Source organism: Plectrocnemia conspersa, unplaced genomic scaffold (genome assembly GCF_051122295.1).
Source record: "Plectrocnemia conspersa isolate PC_06_02 unplaced genomic scaffold, ASM5112229v1 ptg000002l, whole genome shotgun sequence".
Classification (NCBI taxonomy): domain Eukaryota; kingdom Metazoa; phylum Arthropoda; class Insecta; order Trichoptera; family Polycentropodidae; genus Plectrocnemia; species Plectrocnemia conspersa.
In genome coordinates this window covers 6,041,516-6,053,676 of record NW_028277166.1, presented here as the reverse complement: position 1 = coordinate 6,053,676, position 12,161 = coordinate 6,041,516, and the positions used below count along the sequence as shown (strand labels likewise).

The 12,161-nt window shown below is 31.4% G+C and overlaps 1 protein-coding gene across 2 annotated transcripts in view; it reads right to left on the bottom strand.

Moving 5' to 3' along the window:
* Oatp26F (Organic anion transporting polypeptide 26F) overlaps positions 1–12,161 on the bottom strand; it is a 61,091-nt gene that overhangs the window by 2,851 nt on the left and 46,079 nt on the right. For both annotated transcript variants that reach the window (XM_088205684.1, XM_088205685.1), the window contains exons 6-7: positions 9,488–9,590; positions 47–168 (exon numbers count right to left, since the gene is read on the bottom strand). In XM_088205684.1, the coding sequence (XP_088061810.1) occupies positions 47–168; positions 9,488–9,590 (225 nt within the window). The remainder of the gene's footprint in view (positions 1–46; positions 169–9,487; positions 9,591–12,161) is intronic.

The following is a 12,161-nucleotide window of genomic DNA, read 5'->3' as shown; positions in this document are numbered from 1 at the left end:
ATATATATCAAATAATTCAATAATGTATAATAAATAATTTAATTACCTGGTAGGGATGGCGGAAAAGCCATCAAAGGAATAGCCACAATGAAACAAAGCATAGCTGATAGAAGAAAGCCTATCCACCATGCGCCTATCCAACCATTGCTCACGGGTGTTAAACCAAGTCTGAAAATAAAATATTGTTTTAAATAACATATATTTAATTATGAAAAAGATTGCTTTTCAGTATATGTTTTACAATCATTCATTTTATTGCTCTTAAACTTTTAGTCAAGCTAAGATGGTACATTTTCGATCCTTTTATATGTTTTATCAGAGCCGTTTATCTCAGACTGCTTTTTGCGTGACGTGTGCTTTATAGTAGGATATCGGCCGTCGTCGTGTTTCGTACATTTTGAAATATTGTTTTTTTATATACATATATATATTCAATATCCTGTTATTTTAAGACATTTTAGTGTTGCTTTTAGTGACAGTGAATATGTCGATTCTCTTGATAATTTATTTTTTATTTGTTAAGTTTTGGATATGAGATAAGCATAACATATATATCGAAACGATTGGAGCTAAGTTGCCTTATTAATCATTTTTCACTCAAAGTAAAATTAGCCCAGTTACTCTTAAAAAGTAATTGTATCATTTTAGAACAATTTTCAATCAAGCAAGATTTTATTTTTCCCAATCACAAAAAAAACTTTTTACACGAATGAGTATATCTTCACTGTTTGGAAAGTTTTTGCGACAGAAGAGGGAAATACAAATAAAATAAAATAAAAAATAGTAAAAAGGTTGAAAAATTGAGAGCAATAAACATGCGTAGCAAATGATTGCTTTCTGAGCAGCCACATTCAACGGTATCCATTAACAGTTTCAAAGCACTTGTATAAAAACGGTATAAGTGTAGACCATACCTGAACAACTGTATCAAAGGGTCGGAATGCGGTGCGAACAGATACGAAGCATCCCTAAATACCCATTACATATAACTTATTTCTATCGATTCCGAATCTACCATTGCACATGTACTTCAACGAGTCTAATTAGATGTGTATTGAGTATTATTCAATATAAATACTCCTATTCAAAACCATCCATCAGAGATTTTTTCTTATATTTTATTTATTTTCAGGTCAATTACATTATAACATTATTGTCTAATATACTCATGAAGTATTTCATTATCCATCTTCAAACTCGTATACTCAAGTATCACACATCGATTAATCACTGTCGTCAACATTTTTGAGCACCCAATTAGACCAGATTACCATCCAGCGAGGGGTTCATCCATTGAAAGAGGGAAATTTATTAACACTATTCAACCCTTAATCGAGCGCATACAGCAGAGCTTACGGTGCAGGTCTTGAGACGCAACAACCCTTTGCGGCGAAGAAATTCATAACAACGTCCCTGCCTATTCATCATGATTAAACGTCCCGTCAAGGGGCCGCGTTGTTAAACTTTCCAAGTTTGCTGCCGACATAAATTTTAAACAGCGCAGAATTGCTTCTTCTTTGTGGTAGCGGCGGCCATTTTTTAATTACGCTATCGGATTTTTTTTACTTAAAAAATACATAATGGTGTCGGGTTAGCGCTCCCCAAAGATGACGAGACTAAAGTCGAAGCATAAAGAAAAAACCTTATGTGGCTGCGGTTAAATTGGAAAAGTTTCACTAAAACTACACACATAAAGGGATAGGTAGAAAAAAGTTACGCGATTTAATTAAGGACACCGCTGGAGACGTTGATGAGGATAATCAATCATCTGCGTGACTGTCGATCCTCGGGGACGAAATTAAGGATCGAAAACGCTCAATCTTTCGATTTGCACGTCATGATGATGCAGCAATATTCTACCTCAAATTGATTAGGATGAAGTAAAAATATGACTATAAAATGTTCAACTAGTCTAGACTACACTTTCCGTCGAACTAATAGAAAAAACCTTACTATTAACCCATCAGGGCTAGGCAGCTCAATCTATAATAATAAAAACACTTATATATTAAATATTGGAGCATTTATAATGTAATTAAAAGACAACCATATTATGTATGAGGCGTTTGAGAATAACAAGGGCGAACTAACATTAATTCATAACATAATAAACATTATTTATATGTCTTAATTTGTCGAAATCTGTTTAAGTCATCTGCATAAAAATGTGATATATTGCACTTTGTGAAAAAGCATGTTGAATCTTGAACTCATCCCTTTCATCTGAAACTTTCACTTGGACTGTAATATACAAGAGCCAAATCGATCGAAGCGATTGTTATTAACCCGGGAAAAGCAGCCACTTTCACTTCGACCGTCCGATTTAGACCAGCCAAGCAATCTCCTCAAATCATCAATATTTTAACTCTATATTTGACTTAGAGACAACAGTATTGCACGTAGTATTGTATTAATATATGACAATATTTCAAATTTGGATTTAAAAATAATACATAATAAACTTTGTAATTAAAAAGTACCGCACGAAAGTTAGTTTAAAGCAAAATGATTTACAGACATCTCAAATTTTATTAGAGAGCGATTCATTATGAAACCATAACGTGCAGCGATATGAATACTTAAAATAGCAATTCCAATGAAAATGTTTTTTTTTTAAATATACATTTCGCGCAAATTTTTCGAATATATTTTTCATTTAAATATAATGATTGAGACTTAGTTATTACTAATATTTAGTAAAGTATATTCCGTAGACTATTGTGTAAAAATGTGACTGAATGGAGATAAAAAAATTAGAAAGAAATAAAGAATTTCGTGTATGCAATATCTGCTTTTGTTTTCACTTCGCCAGCCATCCCTATTATAAAAAGAGAACCGGAAGGTCACGGCGGAGCGGTCATTTCTCTGTTACATAACATCAGTGGCGTAGCTATGGTGGGGCGGAGGGGGTGGGCCGCCCCAGGCGGCACTTGCTTGGGGGCTTGGATTCACGATGGAATCGTCTAATGTGGTTCTTAGCCCGGAATACACTAAAACATATATAAATCCACGAATAACAACAGCTTAATAATAACCAATTTATTATTTTAAGAAATGCTGATTTTATGACCCTGCAAAAAATGTGTGGGGGGCGGCAATTTTAGAGATCGCCCTGGACGGCACATACCCCAGCTACGCCACTGCATAACATAATTTCTCGGAACTGCTAGATACAGTTAGACTTGCCTGATATAAAGCAAATGTATTCCTTTTATGTTGAATAAATTTGCGTCCCTGGGATATTTTGCATATGTATGGTGGGCCGATATTTCGGCCTTCTGGGACTAAAAGCAATAATATTATTCTACTTTGCTATCCTACCCCGATAAAACTACTTAGTTTAATCCACTACAATGAGTATTACCCGCTTCTAATATGGGCATCGTTGTCTTAGAAGTTCTAAGCCATGGATATATCGTTTTCAACAAATAAGATGTACGGATTTCAAAAAAAAAAAATTAAAAAAATTTCAGTATTGATGGACAATTTTTGCCCAATACCGGTATTACCGGTATTTCAATCCCTACTCAAAACGCACCAACAGCGGCCGTTGGATGCCTGACCAAAACAAAAAATATATGTCTGATGGGTGTTGACAGTTGATGGAATATGCTTCATTACAGTGTTGCCAAATCTCTACTTGTTTAAACTATAACAGTAACGCAACGATTTTTTAAATAAAGACGACAAAAATAAACAAATATAATTACGCTTTAAAATTGTCGCTATTGGTATACGCATCGAGAGGAGCTAGAGCAAAAAAACCTTCTATATTATGACAAGCGTGTATTACATTCCGTTGGCACTTCCATTCAAAATTCACTTCCGACAAGAACCTTCATCAAAGACCTTCCATCAGTTACAGTTGAACTCGCACCAAGCGGTGCTATACCAAATATCGACCGAGACATAAAAAAAACGAAAAACGCAGCCGCTTCTCTCTTCGCGCTATCTCTGGTCCAAAAATCTAGAATTCATTCCAATATTCGGAGACGACTGGATTTTACAGACAGATAAGATTACGAGAGCATCGCGTATGTATAGTTATTTTACAAATTGTATCTTTGCCTTCGATATAAAAATACGCTGACAGATAGTTCAGTACATCTTTGAAATTATTCGTCCAAGACTATCTATATGCAAAATAATAAAAATTGATGAAAGCATACATTGAATTTTTAGATAAAAATATAGTTTCAGATTGTTTGTTCATTACAGGTTACAAAATGTTAATTTATCTGTCGATAAAGAACAGCGCTATTGATGTTCTGAAGGTATTGTTAATAAATCGCAAAAATAGTTATAAATTAAAATATCTTCAGTAAAATATGCAACCCTGTTTCATATTGATTACATACTCGTATGTTACGATAAGTGGAGCTGTTTTTTTTATAATATATAGTTTGAGATAATAAACTTTTATACAACATCGGCAAAACTAGTTTCATACTGCAAACATAGAACTTATTATCGTATACGACATACAACTTTGCGATATTGAACTAATATAGAAGATGAATGTTTAGTGAGGTACAGAGTAGCTAGATATTACATATGGGAGTAGATTGGAAGTGAATATATTGCAGTTTGCCTTCGATAAAACGAAATGAGGATTCATCTCGGATTGGATTCAGCTCGTGTCTTTTTATTGGCTATAGGGTGCATACGGAATGTACCATTACGTACATTGAACACATATATTTTAATAAATTAACCCAAATCGTTACACATTTCGGAACCTAGCGCGTAAAATACAACATAATCTAAAGTAATTTTAGATTGTGGATACAATGGATACAATACAAATTACATTTGCGCATGGCAATTATTTTTAGAAGTGATACTGTTTTGTTTTAAAATTGTCGATTAGAGTCGGTTGTCAAGTTTCTAATAAATGATACAATAAAACATCTGTGCATTGTTGTTCGCCTAGACTTTAATTTGTTACATGTAGCAGTAAAGATATAATTATTAACATTAATGGAATGCTAGTAGCATTGTGATAGTTTGTAAGGTGTTGTGACGGAGTGCCGTTAAACGAAATCACATATTAAATTTTATCTTATATTTATATGTAATATTTTGATTTATTTTATACAGCATCTTTACACGCATTAATAAATGATTTTTAAATATCATAGAACAACCCATTATTTTGGCTAATGCTGTACTTGATCGATATTAAAAGGATCTCTCCATTCAATGTTTAAATATTACATCTCAAATATCAGCTGCACAAAAATCACTCTTCTATCGAACATTATCCAAATAATTGTACAAATGGTGGGGTCTATGTGTATTTACTCTGCGGTCTGAACTTTTACCGTTTCGCCGCCGATAACGAACAATGGCCAATCCCGACTTTAATATCACATCTCGTCCTTATTTAAACCTCCCCTCGGGCTTTTATCGTACAGCTATCGTGTTCCTTTTCATCCCTTGTTTACCGCATTTGTTGACTCTCGGCCTTATGGAAGTCAGGTGAAGTGGATCGGACAAAAACGTTTCCTGTGTAGCCATCAATCAAAGTTATTACTGTTTTTATGAATAAAGTTCAGCATTTATGACGGGCTTGATTTGATTTAATTTTTAACTTCACGTGTGTGGATACAAATAGAAATATGGACGGGGTAAATGGAAGGTGTCTGTTCCATTGTTGGCGGACGGTGACATGCGGTCGATTGCGGCATTGTCATGCTAAAATATATTTTTATTATCTAGAGAACTATTATGGAAATGTGTATACTTGCTGGTGTAATAAATTATGTAGGATATAAAACGTCAAAATATTTTTTTGGGATTAGAAGTCAAATTTTGAATCAACTTGTACACAAAAAAAATCTTCACACACTCGTGTAACAAATCCATTGTGTTTTTTTTATCCTGTATTATAATGAATATTATACTTTCTGAAATATTGCTTTTATGCAACTTAAATACTAATACGAGAAAACAGACACAAAATAGCGAAAAAGGTTTTGTAACCAGCAAATGAGATCTTTTCTGTGATAAGAAGCGAGTAGAGTAAATTTTTTATTTTTTTGCCAAAATTTTTTCTATTATATTGTATAAAAGAAAAAATAAATTTTAATGTTTTTATCTTATGTAAGTAAGAAACAATGAAATCACAAGATATAAAATAAGTCAATAGAAAAAGAAAGTTACTAAAACAACAAATTAAATATAATTGTAGCAATGTGACATTATTTATTTAAAAAGATAGATTAATTATATTTAAAAGTCTTATTTGTTAAATGGGTTTTAAAATACACTAAAAAAATATTTGGCATAAATTTACTGCTTTCATTTCAAAATCAGATTTCTGAACAACGGAGCAATAAAATAAAGGGGTGACCGAATAAGATCCATAAATATAAATAAGCATAAATAAATAAACGATTATTTATTCACTAAATAATACTTCTTGTCATTGTAAATATTAAATTAAGACTTTAAGACGTACTTTATTTTTAGCTCTTATATATAGATTTACTGTGCGAAGCGCAAAGTTTTGCGGCTTATTTTCCGAATTATATTATTTACTCCCTATGTGTGTTTAATAACTTGCTTTTATACCAATAAAACGAAGTTCTTTTTCCGGAATTTTTATACCGCCGTGGCAATTCCAATAATACAATTTTTCGGACCAAAGGGATGCGAGTTAATTAAAATACTTTTTCACGCCCGGAATGCAGGAAATTGTTTCGAAAAATACCTGACACTCTTCTGGGACGCGTAAGGTATAAAATGCCAATTATAAAGGCGTATGAGATAAAAAAAATAGCGTGCAAAATATAATTTAATTTTACCATCATATTTTACGTAGGAATACGTAATAAATTACTTGTAAACTTTAAATTGCAAACATTTTTGGCTTCCTTATATTTCGGCGGATGAGAAAGTTTTAAAAAAACTCTGAACTTCTGTTTGTATAGGAGTACAATTTATTAGGAGACTCTAAGCAATTTACTGCCATTTTCATTGTTATTCTTTTATATTATCTTGTCGCAGTTAATTAGGCCAACGAAGGTATGCTTTCAAAATATATATTTTAAACATTATTCATGTTACATTTAAGGTAAAATATAATGCACGTCTAGTTTTTTTGATTTAACATCAGTAATAAATAAAATTGTTCATTGTGATTATTACTACGTTTAAAAGTAACCCGTTAACCATTTAGTTACTGAAATTCGATACATTAGCTTATGCTGCCTTGGCGGAAATTGCAAAATGCAAGGATATTCCAATAAAGAAAAAATCAAATTTATTTGTAATATTTGCTTCAGGGGGTAATAACAAATTTTCTGAACATATATTTTTATAATTAATAATCCCAAATGGCTTGGTAAGCAAAATCTTGATTAAAATAATCCAAAATAATAATATCGTAGCAGTACTCGAGTTGAATTGACTATGCGAAATAAATTTCTCATTAGTAAATATACTATAAATATTATTTTAGTGCCATTATTTTATTGATAAACTGGAATTGTTATCATTTTTGCAGCCACCGCAGCGATGGCGTTTAAGCCTTTGAGTAGTATCGCCGTACATGTACGGCGAGCAATCTTTCGGCCTAGATAGTTATTATTTACATAATTAAAAAAAATTCTTTATATAATTTGATTTAAATGTAAATTATTTTTATAGAAAATAATACCAATTAATAAATGAACGTAACAACAAATATTTTATAAAAAATATTGAATAGACATAAAAATAACATAAAATACAAATAGTATGCAAAACATATGTAAAATTAATAAAAGATTTTTTATCATAGAAAAATGTTAAGATAGTTTAATAAAACATATTAATACAAAACAGTAGTAAAATAAATCAAAGCAATCACTGATTTTTTATAATAATAACTATACGTGCAATATAAAATAAATAGCAACAGAATAATTATAGAAAAATACGTAAAATTACCTCACTCTATACATACTATGTGTATAAATTTGCTCACTACTCAAAGGGTTAAAGTCTCTTAGATATACCTAAATTTAAAACCTAACTGAAAGTATCATTTTAAAAGCGTATAAATGTTACCATTAATTGTTTATTTTTAACTGCAATATTTTTTCCAAAAAAATAAGGTTACTTAATTACAAAACTAAACGAAAACTCAAGATATCAAAGAAATAAAAAAAATCTAAACTCATAAAAAATATTTTATAATGAATATAAAATAAAAAATTTCTACACTTTTTTATTTAAATTTTTATTCTTTCTATGCAACCTGGCATGCGTAAGCCCAATACGTTACAACGGCTAAAATATTTACTGGTAAAACCAGATCACTTAATGGGCTAATAACTACAATATAACCACAAGTGAGTATTAACCAGCAGACTTCAATCTGAGAATCGGGGTAATATATATAATAAAGTATCACGTATATAATAATTTATAATCAATCGACATCACTTTGCAGCTGAGTTTATTTTCATAATAGCGCATTTTTATAGATAAAAAATCGAGTTTGCTACTGTCGCTCGAACCCGCGTCCTCTGGGTTATCAGTCTAGACCTTACTTATTACAATATTCCAACTTTACCGGTTTTATGTGTATATAAAAACAAAAAAATACTCAATACTTGAAATTTTAAAATAATAATAAAATTAAAATAAAAACCTTTTTTACGAACATTATTTTTGCAAATTTTATCGGATGGATATTTTTTGTCTTTATTCTAATAACGAGAACTAGCGGTTTTTTTTTATTTTTTTTTTTATTTTAAAAGTTCAAAAAATTATCTATATAATGTACCTTAATAATGCACCTTTAAATTATCTATGATATTTTTAAAGATTTTAATATTAAAACAACAAATTGTACACAATCTTATTTCTTTTAATCAAAATCCTTTCATCCATTGTTTGACGCATAAAAACAGTATAATATAATAAGATCATACTATCTTGTGAGTGTTTATATACAAACATCACTAACGTCTTGCGTATTCATAAACAGTCATATCTCTGCCGAATATCAAAGTGGTCCTGAATGGGATTTAGCATCCTCGCATGGGGGCGCATTCATCCCGCATTCGTTCGCTCATCTATTGAGAAACTTTCGAATCAAGACGCGTTCAGAGACACACACAAAACATTACTTTACACCTAGATAGGAACTATAATATATATGTATACTACATACAGAGAGAAGAGCCGTCGCCGACAAGGAATCCCAAACGAGGAGGGGTGGGCGCATTAGCAAACATTGTGTGGAAAATGTATTATTTCCGATCACGTCTGACCGATCTGCGTCACGCTGCGCTAGCATATCCAAATATGGAATTTATAATTTTTGGGAACCATCTGCGTGGGATAGTTATTCAATTTTAATGCTTATTAGTGTATTTCATGCTGGAGCACGCGCCGAAGCTTTATCAGCTGAAATGAACGCCGAGCGTACACGCACACACGTAGAAAACGGAATTACTATTTGTGTAAACAATTATTGTGATCGTATACTCACTCTGTAGGGTCTATTATGAGAAAGTCGGAGTAGATCTTCAAGAGTTGACCTCCGAGCACGTAGCCGATTGCTGGACCGATAATAGACATTGTGTAAAAGATTCCTGGAAGAAAAGAAAAGATGTTAATAACATAATATTTCACAAAATACTTTGCTATAAAAAACATAAACTCCATAAGAACTTATTTTAATTTTTTGAGTGGTGGCAAAAAACGAAAACAAATTTGAAGCGCAAATTTTCTAACACCAAACATTCCAAGCCTTCATAATTTTTAAAAGTTGTTATTAAAGGGCAGCTTATATTCATGACCATGTTACTGATTGTATATTTCATTATCGCTCGCATTGAAAAAATCAATATTAATTAAATTTTAAGCTCAAATAAATATATATAAAATCAATAGTATAAGAAATTTTGTATTAATCTGGTCTTAAAATTACATTGTATTATTTGTAATGACATTTTAGTTTTAAAATTTAAAATTCTATTGATATTTAACGTTATATTTAACGATACGATAAATGCCAATCAAATAAAAAATGCCTGTGATTAGTAATTGTGAATTACCGACTTTTTAACTTCTCTAGATTGAAAAATATTTTTTTAGCAATTTTGTGAATTTCAAAAAAATCGAGAATTAAAAAAAAAATATTAGGAATATCGTATTTATATTTTTAGCTAAATACTGAAATAATACGATTATTTTTATAAAAATTTTTATATTTTATAAATGGTTCACAACTAATACAGATGTAAAATAATATTTACAAAAATATATCACAAATCACGATTTATAACAAAAAAAGATTATATAATTTTTTAAAGAATAATGTTGGATAAATTTATCCAACATTATCAAATTACGCTAAAAGAAAATCATTTTCTGAAATTGTCAACCGGCTAACTGCTGAAGGTAGTATTTCTGTCAAAGCTATTCTAAATAGTGACTTTACTCATGAATCCATTAAAAAAAGGGTTATACACTTCCGATGAATCAGACGGGTACCATGAAATTAATAAAGATGATGAATCAGACGGGTACCATGAAATTATTACAAAAAATGAACATGAAAGTCCTGTCAAAAATCAAATTTGCCTAAATCATGAAATTCATCTAGCCGTTATAAACGTTTTATACCGGAAAGAGGATGAATGTCAAATACATGAAGATTCTCATGAAGATGATGTACAATATATTTAGGAAATTTACTTTGATAATAATGAGAGTGAGTAAATAACAAATAAAAAACTATGAGACTCGAAAAATAATCAAACTGTATTTTTTTGCATTACAGATTTTTTCGCACACTCTACTTTTCAGACCACTAGAATTGACCATTGAATCGCAAAGCGTGGTTTCGTCTCTTCCAAAACCCCTTCAATGCCACCGCATTATGCAGCACAGTCTGCCTCCTTGTATCCAAGAACAGTAGTGTACTTTTTCGTTGCCAAAGGGATACCCTATCGCCGAAGCCCTTCAATACCTCATTGTATCACCTATTCTCATAGCGGCACGTGTGTTCTCATGGAGGCCCCACGAGGGCCCACTCATGGGGCTCGACTCGGAGGCACCGCCGCACATTGTGAGCCGGAATGTCTAAGTGGGATCTTGAATGGGAGAGCGATCTCCCTCCGCCAATGTTCCGTGACCATTCATCGCCGAGGAGGCTTACGACCTCTTTTTGTACAGCTCTGCGCTCTTTTTTCTTTATTATTTCACTCTCGCTCGAATGAACTCGGCTTATGTACTACAACAAGGCGAATGCATACACAACATGAGCCAAACGAGATGCACATTTTCGGTTCTCACACCCCCTTCGTTCGAACGCATATCGGAAGATGCGATTTAACGCTCGGCTATGTGTCGAATGTGATGTTTTCAGCTAAATTGAGCTCGAAAGGTGCATGAGTGTTTTCAGACTGAGAACAACCTATTATTTTTTAATCTTAAAAGAGTTGATTTTTCATTGCCCAGTTAAAATATACTATTACTAAAACCTGTCCATCATGTATACAACATATACTGGATGTCCCAATATATAAACCGATAATTGAAATATCATTGAAAACAAAAGCCTTCTTTTACAGAAATTTTAACTTGTAAAACCTAAGCTGATTTTTCATTAATTTTTTTAGAAACATTTATTTTTTCGTAAGAATTTTCGGACGCTCTGTTCCACAGACCTAATCTTTCAAGCAATGCATGTTTTATAACATACTCGCATTTAAGAATTAATATAATAAGTTTTTTGATTAAGTTGCCTCGAACTTGAAGCGTTTCGCGCGATATAGCTAAAGTTTAGATGAGTGGTGGTAAAGCCTTTAAAAGTGACCAAACTTTATATAAAAGTATATAAAACTTCTTTTTACAAAAAAAAATATTAAAAAGTCATTTAATTCGACTTACAACATTAGAAGATTACCATAAAAAGGGTAATCCTTATTAAGGTCGGTAATATTTTTTCATCGTTTATGTGTGTACCCCCATCAAATTAATCCTGTAAGTGCTTCGTAATAGCTCTTATTTTTATTATTGTTTATAATATAAAAATAAACAAAGATCCCATGACACATATGTACGTAGTTTTAAAATACATATATAAATTTGTAATTTAATCTGTGTTTTATTTATTAATAATACAAATATTGGATAAGATGAATGCGTATTTGTGA